Raw genomic sequence first — 19,538 nt, 5'->3', positions numbered from 1 at the left:
TCTATGCTTTCAGCGGTTTGATGGATGGCTTGAATTGTGCAGTAACTTTCTGCTAAACACTGCCTGAAAACACCCAGTGGGAACTCTCTTTTTTTGTCATTCTGTCCCTGACACAGGTTCTCCCGTTGGTCACATCTTCATCACCAGAGTTTTTTTTTTTTTCATTGAAAGTTTGCTTCCAGCAGTGTCTGTCTGGGGTCAGTCATTCTTCAGAGCACTATTAGGAGAACGGACTGACAGTGAGATGAAATAAAAAACCTTGGTCAGATCAGAGATGTCATTAAAGGCTGTGAGTCAGTGGTGTTGATGAGGACGGATAGAAAATAGGTCGCTAAAGAAAGTGCAAAGAAAGTTTGATCTGTGTGGAGAAAAGGACAGAGGACAGAGAGGGACCTAAAGAAAGTCCGGCGCTACGGATAGCTGTTTTGTTTGGTCAGGAAAAGCCCCCCAGATGCCTGTAGTCAAGGGGTGGCTTGACCTTTCCTGTGGCTGGAAGCTGCGGGGCAGCGACGGCTGCGTGGAAAGCTTAGCGGCAGGTCTTTCATTTGTCGGCCTTTGCCCCCTGTGGGAGGTACGAAGACTCGTATCTGTCAGTGTGTCACAGGGCTTTCTTGTCTGACGCCCCGTTCTCTCCTAATCCCAGTCCTTACACCACCGTGTATCCACCCGCCCCATTTTGCGCGCCGTTTCCCATGCCATTTGGCGTGCACTTGTCAATCTGGCCTCTCCGTTTTTTTGCCTTTCTGCTGCTAATCAATACAAGTGGAGATTTTCTCCTTCAACGGTTCTCCCTTAGAGACCCCTGAGAAACCTCGTCTGAATACCGTCGCTGTGTTGTTTCTTCATCTGATTATACAAAGGCATTTCCTTTTTAACTTTACACCTTGATGTTGAAAGTGTAATGTTGTGATATTTTATATAAAAAGGAAACACAAGTAAATAAAATTCACTACATTGCTTTTGTAGAGAATCCTCAGAAAAAAAGCAAAAAATAAATAAAACAACTCAATGAATGAATAAATAAATATATAAATATAGCAAAAATAAATAACAGCATAAATATAATATTAAAGTAAAATTTGCATTATAAATAATAAATAGAAAGGAAATGACGGTTGTTGTTATGACTAACTTGCTAAATTTAGTCTAAGTTAGTGAGACTATGATGAACTGCACAGCTGCAGGTCGGACCACTGACATTTTTCCACGAAACAGACCCTGAAAACTGAAAATATATTCTATTCATGATGATTAGTTCCCAAAATGAAGAACCATGAAAATTCTTTGCTTCATTCATGCTGTCTTCGTGCTGTCAACCGGTGCATGGGCTCTGCCTTTCAGTGATGCGTTCTGGGATTTACTGTGTTCCAGCGACACCGTGTCACAACAAGATGCCACTAATTGCCTCCAGTGCAGGGTTTTTGTCCTCAGATGTCAGGATTAAAAGAATCAGTGTTTCGTTTTATTTACATTGATGCGAGAACAGACACAATTCTCTCCGTTAGAGCTGCCGTTCATTGGCAGGGATTTGTGTTTGTTGTTGGTTCATTTGAACAAGTTTCTCACAAGCTGTGATTTCCTAACTCTGTTTTTCTACTAAAGTGAAACACTTGCTTTTTGAATATAACATTTTCAACTTGAATGAACATAGTGGATCTTATCAAAGGAGAGAGCGTTTGGAAAATCAATAACAAATCGCTTAGGTTAATGATAGTTTAACAGGTATTGATTAATCTACCATTATTCTGCAGCAGTGGTGTCGGTTTACGGAAATGACATGTCTATGGATGGAGGTATTTTGGATGTGCATGTGTTAAAATGTCTTTCCAGTGACCTCAGTCTGCTTTACTGCTGTAGTGAAAAAGAAACAATATATAATTTTGTTTTTTGGTGCCTCTTTTGTATCTTGACATTTACAAGCTTGGAGGTCGGGGATGTGGTGGCTGTGATTTATAGCTTTCATTATTAGGGTTTTAGTCACTCTTTATTCCCAGGAGGTCAACGCACCCTAGGTAAACCTAAGGTTTTAGGGTGCAGCTCTGACCCCCCCACTAATTAAATGCTTATGCAGCCTGGGAAGTCTATGTGGGAGTCATGTTGCAGGTGTCTTTTTGAAAACCAGCACAAACACATTTTTTCCCTAGCAACCTGAATGTTTTTACCTTCCCTGTACTCACACACTCTGGAGCTGGAGGGGTTTTTTTTTCCAAGTGAACTTGTGAACCTGGTTTAGGGCTTTGATGGTGCAGTCAGATGTTTTCTTTCAGTATTTTGTCCTCACTGTACCACATTTTTAGACTCAACCCTCTCTCTGTCCCTCACAGTTTGCCCATTAACACTCCATCTCTTTCTCTCCCTTTCACCTCATCTTCCTCTCCCTCGTCTCTCTCTCTGTTCCTGACTTGTGGACTTCTGCTCTGGTGTGATTTACAGCCGTAGCAGGGGAGCTGCTACTTGGGTCATGTTTTTTTTTCTTCTTCTTCTTCCCTTTCCACATTTTCTCAATTTGAGGCTGTGCTCAAATGACTCTTAGGATGATTCTGATTTCTCGTTTCTCGTTTTTGAAACCAGTATGTGAAGCTGGGTCCAGCCGGGCCTGGGCAGACGTCTAAGATGACTGTTTCCATGATGATATGTCAGAGGGTTTTGTAGCCTTTGGCTGAACTTTTCCTGGAAAGTCAAAAGCTTCACAAATAGCTCGTCTCTTCCATCTTTTACTGGGCATCGGTGCAAGCAAACATACGCATTCCAGGTTGGAGTGAATAGCAGCAGCTGAGAACTGGTCTGGGTTTTACTGACTGATAGACTCCACAAAGTAGAATCTACTGAAACAGACTGAGAGGAAAAAAATAGACCTGACCTCTTGGAATTCTGAGGAATGTGAAAAGTAGGCAGGCAGAATCATGGATTATAGACTAGAGATTAGATTAGAAAATGCTGAAGATATTTAATCAACAGAGCTGCTAATGTAAATGAATCATCTGAGAATTTGAATGTATTTTTTGCAGGGTTTCTGAGCCGCAGTCATTATTCCATAGGCTCCTCTGCCCCCCTTGATGCGTCACAGAAAACCTTTATTTACTCATGCATATGTGGAGAATTTTTAGCACGGGTAGGAGGTTGGTATTTTTACGGGCCATTCAAAAAGGTGTTTATGTTATGTCAGCGCAGTACACGTGAGAGCATCTCTCTCACTCTTCAGAGTAAAAAAATACTGGGCCTGGGAATCATTTGTTAGGATTGTTTTCCCCCTTTTTTTTCCCCCCAAAATGTCTCAGTCCGGCAGATTCATGTAGAATCAGACGGAAAGAATCTTAGCGACAAATAGTGAAATGAGGATCAAGATCAGGTCACAGGTCCAGTTATAAATCTCTGATAAAAAACTTTTCTGTTGTGGATTATTATTTGAGATTATTGTGAAGACATTTTCAAAAAAAGTTTTTGTATTAAATTTAAATGTAAATGAAGTTGTATGATTTAATGAAATGATAATAGTGTCTAACCTAAAGTTCTTTGTGTTAACAAAGTTGCTCTAAATTTCTACAAATTCATCTTAAAAAAACCTAAAAAAGAATATTTTTTACAACAAACATTGCTGCTCACCCAGAGACATTTGTCCAGGCGCGCTAAATCTTTCTTTATATTTACAAATTGATTGAAATGTTGCTTGTTTTGTTCTCTATATTGTCTGGCCCTCAGGAAGTGAAAAGTCTGACTGAAGACGTATCGACTCCGTCTGTGAACCTGAGGTCTCCGTCTTTTGATGCGTTTGCCAAATCATAAATTCCTACTTTGATACACGAGCACAGATCTTCTTCACTTATAATTGCTAATATTTGTCTTTTCACATTGATGTCCACGTCTGTTGGCCTCTATCACTCAGTGTATAATCACATTGATGTCCACGTCTGTTGGCCTTTATCACTGGAAGGTGAAATACGCAGCTGCCAAGAAACCACTCATGGTCAACTGTCTTTATTTCTGAACACTAGTTTACAACAGATAAGGCAGACACAAAATACTGTATATGTCTGTCCCAAATATTCAAACATTTGCTGGTTGTTCTCTACCAGGTTCGTTGTGGAGATTTTATAGTCAGCGGCTCCTGACATAAGCGAGGAGAAAAGGCTAACTGCTAAAGTCTTCCTGTGTCCAGCCAGACATCTGGACGTTTGTGTTTTACAGCCTGCAACTTGAGCTAATGTCTGATTCCAGACGAAGTCAGATGTTATCTCAGGAAGATGGTGAGGAGTCAGAGGAGGCAGAGACTTTTTTGTAAAGATTTTCTTTTGGTTTTAATTTTTAAAACTTCACTGCTTGTATGGAGCTCTCCGTCACGTCAGGTCAGGTCAACACAGACGGTGTTTGTCAGACTTGTCACATTCTACCACATAGAGTTGAGGCTAACAGGATAATCACAGGCCTGCTGAAGACTGGTGGGAAACAAAATGTTGAAGTTGGTAGTTGTGAGTAAAAATCACAAACCGCGTCGAATTGCAAGGATTTGCGGGACCACACAGCTGGAAGTTAAAACAAGTGTCGGAGCAGTCGGCCGAGCCGCTCTCTGTCGAAGCCTCAAAATCTCCAAGAAATCCAGGCCGTCTCCGTGGAGAGGAAATGAAATACATGTGTGCAAAATGACTGACGACCACACTGGTAAACCTGTGTGGTTATTTGTATACTTGGCATTGGTTTGCTTCACGCATCTCTTGTGTTTTCTCCAGCTACAAAATGACAACATCTTGTAGTGTGTAATAAATACGGCTCACGTATCGTTGGTGCTGTTGCTGAAATGTGGAAAACTGGAGTTGGAGTTGAAACCTACAATCCTTCAGCCATACTATTTTATTACAATGTCCAAAACAGATCATGAAGTTTAACGGTATTTATTTGTGGTGAACTACTACTGGATGTGAAGTCAAGTTGTTGTTGATAGACATATAATTTAGGAGCTGGATCAAATGTTTGCATACATACGTTATATAAATCAGATGTAGATCAATCAAAGAGTAAAGTGTTTAAACCTCCTTGTTGTGAAGCTAACATTTCACAGTGTATTTTTCCTGTAAATGCTTTGCTTCTTCTATCTTCTATCTTCCCCCCCGCTTCTTTTCTCTCTCTGATCTCACCTCCTCCTCCTCTTCCTCCTCTTTCTTCAGCAGTGTTGCTCTTCTTCCCTCCCACACACTTACACATACACATTCTCGTAGACACACAGATACAGACACTACTCCCATCGCACGCCTTCTCTCCCCATTGCTTTCCCTCGTTTCTTTTTTTTTCTTTTTCTACCGAGTGAAGGATGAAGAGACGGCACAGCAGAACACTGAGTGGAAGTCAGACAGAGGTGAAAGAAAGAATAAAACGAAAGAAAAAAGGACATCATTAAATAGATAGACCTAAAAAGGAAACATCTTGACAACCATCGAGTGTCAGCCTATCAGGATCCCTCATGTTAGACTGATTCTAGTGGTCAGTGACATCGGTCAGAGCCCACTTCATGTGGCTCTTACTTTGTGGCTTATTAAGACGTTGGCAGTTGAGTGCAGGGCTGGTTACACTCCACACTACAGTATTACTTTGGTAGAAAATAAATACTGCAAATATTATTATTATAAATAAATAATGCAGTGTGATCACAGTGGTGTTATCACGGCTGGTTTCCACATCAGCTGTGACAGTTGTGTCTCTTTAGATACTGTCGACGTACAGTGCAATATAAGGGAGTTGAACCTTACTCAACTTCTCTGTATCATTTTCTCTTCCCACTTCAGTGGCGGCATCTCATCTCCACCCACGTGCTCACACATCGAGTGAGGAATCAATCCTTCTCACTTCCATTATCTCTCTCTCTCTCTCTCTCTCTGTCTCTGTCTCTCTGTCTCCGTCTCTAACACTCCATTCTGTACCAATCACATGCACTTGCTGTGGGCACAAATGAACATGTGTCTCGTGTTCTTACAGCAGCGGAACAATGTCCTCATTAGGTCCGTTCTAGTATCCCACTTCATCCACATTCCCCTTTATAATTAGACAAACCCCCCGGTCTACCTGTCAGCGGTTGCCACTGTGTGGCACTATTCTTCACTGTCCCAGGTTTATTACAGTGCTCGTGGTATAAGCGGTGGGTGTCAGGAAATGGTCAGTCCAAGAAAATCACATTCAAATCGTCAGCAGCAGCAGCTTTGCATTCCAAAGTAGATGTACCTGTAGTAACAACACAGTAAACACTGAGCAAAACAACATTACTGCAGTTCACATGAAGCAGTGGCGATCAATAAGATATATAAAATTATGGAACATATTTTCTATATGTATATATAAAGAAATCTTCTGATTCAGAATGGGTGCAGATATGTGAGAATATTCTACGTTAGATTATGGCCCGTGGCAAAATACTCATCCTGAAGGCTAAAACAAAAGAAACCAAAGAGACTAAAACAAAAAGACAAATATAGACTGTAGTGTCGCACCGTCCCGCTGAACACAGGCGGAGAACATGACAGGAATCTAGCATTAAAAAACACACACACCATAACCTGGGTTCTGTCGGGGTTGTAGTCGTCACATTTGGTAGTAGCAGCAGCTGTAGGTGTTATAAAAACAACAGGGTTGTGTTAACACAACCTACAAACAGATGTCTTCGATTTTTTTAGCTTTTTCCTGAGCCGGTTTTTAAGAGAATGTGTGTTTTTTTTTGTTTCGTTTAAGCCTGGTAACTCACACTGGTGGTTTAACGGGGCTAATGGTTCAGCCAACCTCTGTCCAACCTGACATACACCTCAGAGGAAACAGGAAGTGTCAGAGATGTGTTTCCTGTTGGAATCCAGGACAGTTTCCTCGGCAGGCTGGTACAGGCCTGCGACTGAAAACAGCAGGAAGGAAGTGGGTTTCCTTACGTACAGTAATGTCGCCTGCATCGTACAGTTTGACTCGAGACGCTCGTTCACATTGTTAAAACAGCTGATGGAAAGACCGTTGTCAACACGAAGAGCCAAACTGATAGAAAGTGAAAAAACTGAGTTTTTATGCATCTGAATTTTTCATCCCTCCATATTTTTTTCTACCGTTCAAATCCTTTCAGGGTCACAGTGGAGCTGTCCAGTCCAGTCTTCACCAGTCCAGTCTTCACCAGTCCAGTCTTCACCAGTCCACCCAGGGCCACATATAGAGACAAACACCAATTCACACTTGCATTCTTACCTAAGATACCTGCCTCGATTATTCAGTCTTTAGGAGAGAAGAGCAGGTCAACATTTCACACAGGTTAAATGTCTTTCATCTACATTTGATGTATTTACTGTATCTGATTGATCTGATTCATTACATGAGGAATGTAGCGTTGATGTCCACTTTTTTAACTCCACTGCACAAAGACACACATACAGTGTTTGATGTGACGGACTCTGTTTCTCAGCCGACATGTAAAGGAGTCATGATTTACCCCACGCTGTCGTATCGTCTTCTTCTACCTCCAGTTAGAAGCTGCTGTTTGTTCAAATATACGAGCCACTTGACAGCAGTGAACTGGATCATCTGGTTGAAGATAAAATGTGTTGAATCACACAGTCTTCATTCACATTTCCCCTTCACTAATTATTACGTTGTTCATGGCTGTCATCTTCTCTCTGTTTCAACTTTCTCCTGTGACATGAGACACTGGAGGCTGAGGGACTTTCATTCCTTTTCCTTTCACGCTCCCGGTGCTGCAGTGCTGTTCATTCTCACTGCCCACGCAGAGCAGCGCCATTTTGGGGATCCACAGCTCGTTACTGGTGGCTGTAGTCCATCGCTCTCTTTTGTTCTGCTGCTCAGTCGTCACCTGTGCAGCGAGGCAGCGGACGACAAGACAAACTCATTCACTTTGGGAACTTTGAATTACAGTGAAAAAACAAATCTGTTCAGACGATGTTGTTGTTTTTTTTTATTAGTCCATTTTTTTATTACATTTTCTAACAGGATGCTGTGTGAGTAACTGAAACTCCGGCAGCGCCTCGTTGTTATTATATTCTACTCCTGTTTTTCCTTTTTTCAAATTTTAATTTTTCATGCCTCCTCCATCTCTTCTCTCATTGTTTTTTTTTTGTCAAGCGTCCTCATCTCGCTCACTTGCTTTATCTCCCCAGAGTGCATCAGCCTCCAGCCACCATGTTAATTACACCGTGGTCCTTTTTTCTCTATTCACTCGGGTCTGCAGCGGCGGCTGATATGAAGGAGGGCGGGCGGCGTGCGCCGGTGCCCAACTCCACAACAAACGGCCGTTTAGCGTCATCTGATTGGCACAGATTAGAGGGCTCTTGGTGTTGGTGTTGCGTAGGTGGCGTTTGCAGCAGATGCAGGCACACTCATGGCTGCTGTCTGAGCACGGCTGACGGGGCCGTCCGCCCAGGATGTGTTGATATTTTCAGCTATTAAATGGGTCAGAGATCTCACCCAAGGCCAACTTTACCTGATTAATGTTTTGTTTGTTTTTACACTGCCTGGCTCTCTGCTGATATGAGATCAGTCTACGCTGACTGTAGATGCAGGAGTGGCTTCTTAAATGCATTTCAGTTCTTTCATTTCAGAGTAATCCTCAAGGCTGTTCCGATGTTGGCAGCTCTGGATTGTTTGTTGCCATTATAACCCTGGATGATGGCACTTTTGTGATGATGTTTTACACAGAACCAGAGTTTTTATTTATTTTTTTTAAACAAAGGACCTAAAATCGAATTTTCTCCGGCAGCTCTGCTTCTTCTGAAGGAAAAGTTCATGTTAATTTTTGCTGCTGAGAAGCATGTGGAACATGTCAGGATTTAGGAGGTGTGTGGCCCAGTGGTTCTGGTACTGTCCCTAGAAGTAGAACCAGTCCTGTTTGTGTCAACACAGCTTAATGCAATGTTTCCACAGCATCATTTAGTGCCTGGAAAGTTAGGTGTCCCTAGAAGTAGAACCAGTCCTGTTCGCGTCAACACAGCTTAATCCAATGTTTCCACAGCATTATTTAGTGCCTGGAAAGTTTTTTTTAGTTAAATAAAAAAAGTTCTATTAAATTTTGTTTGCTGTGACTGTTGAGATGGAAATGTTTCCAGTTTCAGGTGCAAGGTCTTAGAATGGAAATGAGCCTGAAGTGTACTGTTTGATCAGCGGTAAGTGTAATCTGGACAACTGCATCTTGTTCCTGTGCTAAAAATACGCACAGTTAATTAAGTGTGAAGAAAAAGATCAGAATCCGAGGTCCTTTGGCAAGCGAAGCACCAGTGTCCATGCATACATCATTAAACAAACACGCAGCAATGGGAGCCCGGGCCGACTGTCCTCGGAGCACGCTGGCTACAGCTACGGACGTTTCAGCTGCTTATTTTTAGGCACCAGAGCACCATGGCAAATGGATTGGAACCTCTCACTGAGGAGGCCCTCATTCTGTCAGTATGTGCCTGAGAGCATGTATATATTTCCAGTGTTTACTTATTTATTGTTGTCTTGAAACCAACAAGACTCAGCAGGGGGAGACGGAGTGCGTAGTGCAAAGAAATGTCAAATGTGTCAAGTTGTTTCAGGGGGAAAATTTCCATGACTTAGCATCAACAGTGGCTCCATGATGTAACCTGTGTTGTTCTGCACGACACTCGGGCTCCTGATGGTCTCCGTCCAGTGATAACTGCCGGTCATAAACTGCTAAAATGAATCTCCAGAAATGTTGCTGCTTCTTGTGCCGGCACTAATCGCCATCAAGTGAAACTATGAAGTAGAACTTCTAGTCGGGGTTTTCAAATTCAAGTATGTGAAATTTAGTACTTGTTGGAAGAGTCTTTATATTTGAAAGAGCTTACTGCCACGTCTTCTTTGACTACAGAAATGAGAGGAAATTCACAACTAATAAGAAAATCTAAGACCATGATTGTAACAGGTCTAAAAGCAAAATATGGGTCAAAAATATACTTTTGCGCTCCCCCATTAGGCCGACAGGTGTGCAGATGATCTGTTGCATTTATTTTGGTTCATAATTCACTTCAGTGAGCGGCCACCTGTCTCACCTCATGGATGGGTGAACGTCACGAGCTAAATGTCTGTTTAATGAGGCGTCCTCGCCAGAATCACACGGACAAGGAGCCACACTGATAAAATAAGTTGAAGAGAACAGGTTTTTGTCATGAAAATCTTTGGTGTTAGGGTTCAGTTTGTTAGGTTAAAACTTGAATAAAATCAACGGAAAGCTGGTGAAAATACTTGATCTGGTAGAAGTCTAAGTCAGGAGCGTTGGCTTGGTGTGAAGTAACAGTCACTGCAAACGCCACAGTTACTGTATGTACTCTGTAGTGTTAGCAGGAACGTCTCTTCTGGATCATCAACTTGACGGTTCTGCTTCCAAACCAACAATTCTTTGGCCTCCAACCAAATGTGTTTTATACGTGAAGCTTTGTCGTAACATTTGATTTCTTTCCAGTCGTTTGAATGTCATAATTTGTTTGGATAATTGTGGTTGGAGTTTCAATGGGAGGGAAACAGACTTGATGACAAACATGTTTTTTTTCCTTCACCACAGTATTTAGTCGTGGTCACAAATGAACAATAAGGTTAAAACTATGTTTGTGGAAACAGCTACACCCTGATGCCGCGAATGGACGGCCCTGACCAAGGTCAGAATGAAGCAGGGTCTTTGGGCTGCCACAATTGTCCATAATGAGGGCCTTTTAAGTCCACCATCAAAAATCCAGTTAGTTTAGTGAAGTGGTTCCCAGAGTGGGGGCAGCAGAGCTTTCTTTTTGTTGTAATTCTATTTCCTTGGCTCAGTGTGTGTGTGTGAAACAAAGTTCAATGAGCTGAAATAAAGGTGTGGGAACTACAGGTTTGACCCTTGACCTTAAACTGATCATGTTATGGACGGCCTTCACATCATTGGTCACATGTCCTTACTCATCTCCTCCCACTGCCTCGACTGCTGAGATTGAAAAAAAAAACACATTGCCAACTTTAGAAGAAAAAAAAGCGACTGCTGAGATTGAAAAAAAAAAAAAACACATCGCCAACTTTAGAAGAAAAAAAAGCCCTTTTTTACGTATCAGTGAGCGGGTGAGGCGACTCCGCCCTACCTCCCTGCCTCGCTGAGGGAGTGGGGGAGGCAGAAAAGCATGTTTACCTTTCCGCGCAATTACAGTTTGACTTAGAGTCGACGAGCTGTAACTGTCACACTTCAGAATTGGCCACATGGCAGATCTCAAAGACAACAATGTTTGTTTTAGTCCTTTTTTTTCTTCTTATCTTTCCACTCCGTTTCATTCCTTCCATTTCCTTCACACTTCGCTCGGACGAGCCGTGATGAAAAGCTGCTTGACATTTGAAACGGCTGTGAAGTTTTTAAGGAGACCAGGCCAGTGACAGAAATCGCTCATTTTCATGGAATAAATGTATTTCCTAGAAACATAGGAATATATTTTTTTTCAGTGATGCAGTTATTTGTGTGTGATCTGCATTTTCGGCACAGAGGGCAGTTGTTTCGGATCAGTGACCAGTGGAAGGATGATGAGGTGAGGACTGACTTCAGGAGTTTCTACATTGTCATTCACACTCACATAAACACCACCCACCTCTGATGACATTGAGACTCAGGGGAGAAAAAAAACAACAACAACGATGTGATGCAACAGTGTCCATCTGAGTCTTTAGTTAAGCATCAGACACAGAAAACCGCTGACTCATCTGGATTTGAACATGTTTTTGGTCTTTGCTTCTACCCACACACACCCACACACACACCTGTGTTCAGCTGCATGTTGGTAGCAGGTGTTTGAGTTGACATGTTGTCAGAATTATCAGAGTGTATATTCATTTAATTGTATACAAAAAAAGTGTTTCTTTTGTATTTACTTTGTACTTCCTTTAAGGCTTTCTTTGTTATCCTTTCCTGAAAGTCAAGTTTGGTTTGAAACCACCTCTGCTAATGAAACGTTGGTGGTGTCAGGACATGTCTCGACTCGACTCGACTCACCAGTTTGTGAGGTTGGGCCGTCTGACTGTGAAAACAGGTGGAAAGTTGCCTCCTAGCATCAGATTGGACACGTGCTTTTCCAAAGACTTTTTTAAAGAAGAATCGTCTTTAAAAATGCTTCAGTATAGATGTGAGAGGTGAAGGTCACAGACACTTCACCTCTCCACTTGTTCACTAACTCGTCTCAGGTGTTTGTGACTCATGGTGCGCTGGATCTGATTCATATAAGCCTGCTGTATAAACGACACACCTGTGCTGCTCGACGGCGACCTTTACCCTGCGGCGTCAGGACAGTTATGAATCATTAACATCAGTCAGGTTTACAGATGTAATGTTGTTTTAAAGTTGAGGAAAAAGACCCCACAGCGCTGGTCTGAAACCTGCTGAAAACCTTGTCTTTGTCTCCGGAGACACTGACTCTTATGTTTGGAGAGCAGCGAGACACAACGGTCCAAAAGCAGCGTCCACAGTGGAACATGGAGCTGTGGTTATGTCATAGTGGGGACGCTCCACTGCGTCTGGAACACGGGATGTTTTGAAGTTTGGGAAAAGCATTAACAGAAGGAAAGACAACTCTGCTCCTGCATTTAAAAAAAATAAAAAACTTGGTTTTTGTTTCTCTTCAAGATGTACAGCAATGACTAAGCTCAACTTCAAAGAAATCATTTTTCCATATTAATAAATCCACAATTTGGATTAATGACATTTTAAACAGGTGCGAAACACATCATGACTTCATTTGTTGATTAATGGAGATTAATGATCATTAATTCATCTTTACAGCCTTAAATTAGTTAAGTTATTAAGTTATTGAATTCCTTTTAACCACTGTAAGAAAAATATGAAAAAATCCTACATTTGAACACTCACCAAGTGCTCCTCACCAAACACACCCCCCCTGCTCTTTGTTTTTCCGATCTTCTGCTGATGTGTCTGAGCCATTGTTATCTGGATTGTGCTGACACTTCCAGCTCCACTGTGGCAGCACAGCCTCTGCAGCTGCATATTTACCTCAGGAATTGACCTCATTTAGACACTGCTAAAGGTTACTGACTATTTGCCAGTATAATTGGTCCATTGCGAGCGCAGGGAGGTGCGCGACGGCACATTCATTCATTTCTAATTCCCAGTCTGGCATTTAGAAATAACCCCTTCACCCTCTCCACCGACTCCCAACTCTCTTCTGCTCCATTTCTCTCATGCTCTTCAACTCTCATTAAAGGAAACCATGTTGTGGAGAAGAAGGTCTGACAGTTGTTTTTGAATTACACTTTTTGCTTGTTATTTCAACAATGTCCCCACTGAGATGGAAATAATGGCAAAGTGTGTAGGTCTTTGCCCTGATGCTTTATTATTCATTGACACACATTTTACTTTTATAAAGTCTAAAACATACTTTGACTTCTGCTTTGAACAAAAAGCTGTTTTTTATCCAAAATCATCTCCGTTGTTTCTTAGTCACGTTCTGTTCTGATGAGTCTTTTTCTGGTTCTGGTGTTTCAGCTGAATGAGCCTGTCGTGCCCCAAGGCTTTTATCATCATCACTGTTTGGTCATGAGTAGAAGAGCTCTGTGTGTTTGAGGCACACTTCTGATGTTAACGCAGTGTTGAAGTAATGTACTTCAGACCCTGATGAGTTTCCATCCTCTAGTTCTTTAATATTTATATATTGTCAAATACTTTTACACTCAGAATTGAATAACTGTAGATTTTTTTGATGTTCTCCATCATTTTCTATTTTCTTTTTCTCTGCAGAACCAAATGTTTCTCTGAGACGGACGTTCCTTTCTTCCGTGGGTGTCATGGTGACCCTACATTAGACCACGACCCTACCACACCCCCGTGTCCTCTCTCTCCCCGTCATGACCAGTCTGAAGCGTTCTCAGACGGAGCGCTCAGTGGGGGGGTCGGTGCCAGCCACCGATGAGTTCTACACCCGACGCCTGAGACTGCCCAACGGCGGGGCACCTCCTCCCCGTAGTGAGAGTGCCCACATCTCCTCTTCATCCACCACTGGCACCAACCCTGGCGTCCCCAAAATGGGCGTCAGGGCACGTGTGGCCGACTGGCCGCCGAGGAAGGACGGTGGCGGAGGAGGAGTTTGGCACATCACTGTGGAAACAGACTCACCCAGCTCCACCAACACCACCAGTTCTTCTGGATCTGGGTCTGGATCTGGAAGTGGGGACAGAGAGCGACTCACAGGTGGAGGAGGGGGAGGATCTGGAGGCGGAAGTGGCGGTTCAAGTGGAAGTGTGTCGGCCGCGTCGGCCCACAGCAACCTGTCAGCCAAGCTGGGTCACCTGATCAGCCCGCAGGACTCGTCCATGCTGCGCAACATCCAAAACACACTGAAGAACAAAATTCAGAGCAAAGGAAAGGACAATCGGTTCCTTTCACCAGACGGCTATCTGGGCTCTCCTCGCAAGGGCATGAGACGCATCCGCCAGCGGAGCAACAGCGACATCACGATCAGTGAACTGGACTGTGACGGCAACGAAGGCTGGTCTTTCTCAGGGTGGACCCCCATGCACCGTGAGTACGGCAGCACTTCCTCCATAGACAAACACGGCGCGTCTGGAGAAAGTTTCTTTGACATGCTGAAGGGATACCAGTCCTCAGAGGCCCCGGATCAAAGGAGTCCAGCTCCTGAGAGGCTAACCGAGCTCCTGACTGTAGCCCCCGTTAAACAGGCCGCGCTCGACCTGCCAGATGGTCCGGCCAAAGGAAGTCCTGCCAGTCGGCTCAAAGAACGAGAGAAGCACTTAAAAAGGAGGTCAAAGTCAGAGACCGGTGGAGAATCCATATTCCGTAAGCTACGTAGCGTAAAAGTGGAGGGAGACACGTCCAGGGCCGGCTCGGACGCTGAAGATGGAGGGAAGGGGGACGAGAGCGGCCCTCCTCCCAAACCATGGGTGTGCCAAAAAGGCTTCGCCCATTTTGATGTCCAGTCCCTGATCTTTGACCTCAATGAGGCAGTCCACAGCCGTCACTCAGGAGGCAAACGTAAGAACACCACGACCGGTGCCTCAGCTGCTGCGGCCGCGTCCGCTTCAGCAACGTCCTCCCTGTCCTCCAATCAGAGCGGTGCGTACGGCTCGCCCTGTGGCTCCCAGGAGGAGCTGAGTAAGGAAGGGGGAGGAGGACATGGCACCAACCCTGCTTTGGATCCCGGTGATGACAAGAGCAATGATCTGGTGCTGAGTTGCCCCTGTTTCAGGAATGAGATCGGTGGAGAGGGAGAACGGAACATCACTCCTGTCAAACAGGTAGGTTTAAAAAAAAAAAAAAAATCAGAGTTTGGCGATGTCTCCAATGATCTCTCCAGGTTATCTTTTCGCTCATTTTACGTTGTTCTCTCTCCTCCAGCAGGGCAGCATAGGTAGTGGTGGAAGTTCGAGCACGTCATCTGGCAGCACGGAAGAAGGACCGTTGGACGCCATCCTTAACACTCACTTCACCAACGCTGGTGTGGCCGTGCTGGAGGCCCCCAAGGACGGGCCCGGTCAGCACACCGACAGGTCCAAACGATACATTGTGGAACATGTTGACCTTGGTGCCTATTACTACAGAAAATATTTCTACCTCAGAGGTAAACAGACTGTAAACTCTGCAGGTTTTTGTTGTAAAATCTATCCATGTACATACTTTAGGTAAACCTGCAGCAGGGTTGAGTTTCTCCATGTCTCCAACTGTGGACTCTTACAGTTTAAACAACAATAATAATGCAAACAAAACCCAGAAAATTCAAACAGTTCAGAATAAACACTGAGAAACACCTGAGCATTAACGACTGAAATGAAGGAACCGATGACGATCCAAAAAATATTCTTGTTCCCAGAACATTGGAACTACCTGGGCGTAGATGAGAACCTGGGCCCAGTGGCAGTGAGTCTTCGGAGGGAGAAGCTTGAAGAGCACAAGGAACATGGCCAACAGTACAACTACAGGGTCATCTTCAGAACCAGCGAGGTATGTTGGAGTTCCACCCTTGAACAGACGTCACCGTTTTCTCTGTTTGATTTGTTGGATGACAGTTTTTTTTATTTCCTGCTCGTTCTCCAGGATTTACAGTGTTATTAGGACGGCGTCGTAGGTCGTCTCTGTGGAGCCAGGGATTTTCATACTTACAAATGTGTCAATACTGAGTACATTCACCGTTTGAGTGATGTAACGAAGCGGTTGTTATGAGTTCAGAATGTGTAGGAGTTACTGTAGGATACAGTGTAGCATGGGATATAAAAAAAATACAACTTTGTCCGGGGGGATGGGGGCAGGGGGTCTGTAGTAACAGCCTTATCTCAAGGATGTTTGCTACAGTTCAACACTTTGAATTGAATTTTCAATTTCATGTTCTTTATTTGTTCAGCTAGAGAGAAACTTATAAATCCTTCTGACCTCTGCTGCCATTGGACCACATATCTTTGTCCTCATTCCTCAAGAACGCCCACCTACCGTTCCCATTAGCCTTCAGCTGCCATTTTGCAGCTTAATGAGACAAAAATAGAGCCAAAGGTATTGAAGTGGAGAATGAAAAGCGAAGCACTTGTGTTGGAATGAGTAATAGCCCTTCCAGTGTCACAGGGATGACGCACGCTCTATCATGTCTCCTCTTTTGTCCCGTTTTCATTTGACTCCTTCGGTTCCTCTTTAATTGCTGTGTTCTGTCACACAGATATGAATGTACAATGCTCGAATGCAGTGTTCGTCTGTGTGTACACAGATATGAATGTACAATGCTCGAACGCAGCGTTTGTCTGCGTGGAGTTCAGTGGGATGGTCTGACGTCTCAGATCCAAGTCCACTGTCCACTGAAAACAGCGTCTGTCCTTCAGCATCTCCTTCTCTCAGTTAGTTTAATCCAGTTGGTTCATGGGCCACATACAGCTGGATTAAAAAATCTGTGTGCCATATGTTTGACACCACAAGTTTAGTCCAGAGATTTTGGACCAAAAACTGAGCCCATAAAGTCACAAACACAAACGCTAGCACGCAAGTGGCTCTGAGGAGCCGTGGGTTGAGAACAACTGTCCAGCTGTGTCAGGTCCTGACTCTCTCCCTCTCTCTCTACTGCCCTCTTGGTTTATTGATGGGTGCTATTTATGGAAGCTCTTAGTTTATTCATATCTGGAGGGTTTTATCACAGTTCAAGTTACTCTTTCACACACACCTCCAGGCCTCGGTGCCGTTTCCTCGCAGCCTTCTAGTAAAGGGTGCAAGATAATATTGATACACTGAAATATTGCATTTATATTTTGTTACACAATGTTGTTGCAGAATTCTACAAGACTGTATAGATTTATTTTTTTACTAACTATTCCCAGTCCAATATTCCTGGTGTTGGTTCATGTTCTTTTTCTTTTCTTTCTTCTCTAGTGATTCCAAATGTAGATCCCTCTGTTCCAGAGTTAGGAACTGATGTTCAGATGGAACAGAGTCTCAGACTAGGAGCACAGTTTTACCACAGTTCAATTATACAAAAATTAGTATTAGTATTGCAGTATATCACAATATATCATATTGTTGCCACTGTATTGTGATACATATCATATCACCAGGTTCTTAAACAGTATAATACACACTCCTACTGCTACTATTTTGGTATCAGACTGATCTCACTCAATGTTGTTGGTTTACTAACGCGTCATTAGCTTGATGCTAGCCTTTGGTTGAGCCGAGGGTTTAAGACTGCATCTCTAGTCTCTCTGGTCAGACTACTGTCATGTCTGTCCATGCTGCAGTTCTTTGGTTTAAATCTTTCAATATATAATGGATCATTAGGTAAACAGCCATGTTGAACTGACCGTGGTGCTGATTCGACCTTTGCTGGTTCTGTCCTATTTTCAAATAATCTTTCTCTAATCCATTATGAGTGAATACAGATAAAAAGTGTTGTGAGAGTTGACAAAGGAACTATGAGGTTGATATAATTCAACACAAAAAAAACCCCACTCCTGGTCTGCACAGATTTTAGCTTAAATGCTCTTCATCTTCTTAATATAATTGAGATTTACTGTCAAAATATAATTCCTTTTTTCTTTTTCTGTTGACAGCTCAATACTCTGAGAGGCTCCATCCTGGAAGACGCCGTGCCTTCCACCTCCAAGCACGGCCTGGCTCGGGGTCTGCCTCTCAAGGAGGTGCTGGAGTACCTGGTGCCTGAGCTGAACGCTCACTGCCTGAGGCTGGCACTCAACACGCCAAAGGTCACCGAGCAGCTGATGAAGCTGGACGAGCAGGGGGTAAGACGAGGGAGCACCTGCAGACTGGAGTGAAGTTCTGTTAGTTTCTGGTGAAGGAACTGAAAAATAGAAAGAAAAAAAAAGAAAAGCGGAACTGAAAAATAGAAAGAAAAAAAAAAGAAAAGCCTCTGGTCAAGGTCACTGTTGGAGGGTCAGTTGTCCTGCATCCTCCCCCAGACCCTAACCCTCTTATGCTGTTCACTGTCTTTTTTTCAATTTCTCTCATATTTCCTGTGAGTAAAATAACAAAAATGTATTTATCAGAATTTATTTAGACTATCAGAATACACAGAGACACATCAAACTATTATTCTTCCTCCAGATGCACAGTAAACTGTGACATAATTCAGGAGTATAACTTTAAAAATGTATTTCCTTATGATTGTGTTGTGATGGTGAGTATTGATGTACATTGGCAAGGAAACCAAACTGAAGTGCAGCCTGGTGGTAATGACGTCAGGGAGTAGTGATTAAGTAGAGACGGACCACCTACTTGTTATGGACATAGAAATGTAAAAAACATAAAAATAAAACAGCTGTGTGCCTGTGGCACTTCCTGGTCCAATCATCCACAGCTGAAGTTTGGTAAATGTCAACATGATTGCTGTGGAAAAATGGTCCAGTGATCACTGTTAACAGTTCCAGTGTTGTTACTCCTAAAATGCCAGCGTGAGGTTTTTTTTTATTCCCCAAAATGTCAATGTGGTTATTCTGAAATGAATTTGTGGAGATACTTGTCTCCTCTTCTGATTGGACCCCTGCCCTCACCCTCTCTCTCTCTGCAGCTCAGTTTCCAGAGGAAGGTGGGGGTGATGTACTGCATGGCGGGGCAGAGCAGCGAGGAGGAGATGTACAACAACGAATCGGCCGGTCCTGCTCTGGAGGAGTTCCTTCACCTGCTCGGGGAGAGGGTTCGGCTCAAGAACTTCACTAAGTACCGAGCTCAGCTGGACACCAAGAGTACGTAGAACCAGACCAAGTTCGACGCCGGTGCCTGATCCACACGCTGTTTCAAAATCAAACAAATCAACGCTGGTTTTCAGCTGACGTTTCATCATGTTCCTCCACAGCTGACTCCACAGGCACACACTCCCTCTACACCACATACAAGGACTACGAGATCATGTTCCACGTGTCCACCATGCTGCCATACACACCCAACAATAAGCAGCAGGTGAGGGTTGTTTTTTGTTTAGAAAAATGCTTATTTTTATATTTTAATTACAAATGTTCCATATACCTTCTGAATATTTTTATTTCTAAAACCCAAAATACTCCTACTGATTAGAAATATTACAGAATTCACACAGGTTAAAAGCACTGCTTTT

The 19,538-nt window shown here is 43.3% G+C and overlaps 1 protein-coding gene across 1 annotated transcript in view; it reads left to right on the top strand.

The window, feature by feature from the left end:
* Positions 1-19,538, top strand: part of sipa1l1 (signal-induced proliferation-associated 1 like 1) — a 48,673-nt gene that overhangs the window by 14,120 nt on the left and 15,015 nt on the right. The window contains exons 4-9 of the mRNA XM_025057058.1: positions 13,724-15,237; positions 15,338-15,560; positions 15,810-15,940; positions 18,022-18,210; positions 18,996-19,170; positions 19,281-19,384. Coding sequence (XP_024912826.1) covers positions 13,831-15,237; positions 15,338-15,560; positions 15,810-15,940; positions 18,022-18,210; positions 18,996-19,170; positions 19,281-19,384 — 2,229 coding nt within the window. The 5' untranslated portion in view covers positions 13,724-13,830. The remainder of the gene's footprint in view (positions 1-13,723; positions 15,238-15,337; positions 15,561-15,809; positions 15,941-18,021; positions 18,211-18,995; positions 19,171-19,280; positions 19,385-19,538) is intronic.

Source organism: Cynoglossus semilaevis, chromosome 7 (genome assembly GCF_000523025.1).
Source record: "Cynoglossus semilaevis isolate Cse_v1.0 chromosome 7, Cse_v1.0, whole genome shotgun sequence".
NCBI classification, from domain to species: domain Eukaryota; kingdom Metazoa; phylum Chordata; class Actinopteri; order Pleuronectiformes; family Cynoglossidae; genus Cynoglossus; species Cynoglossus semilaevis.
Note: the sequence above shows the minus strand (reverse complement) of the source record. Positions and strands in the feature narration are given on the sequence as shown.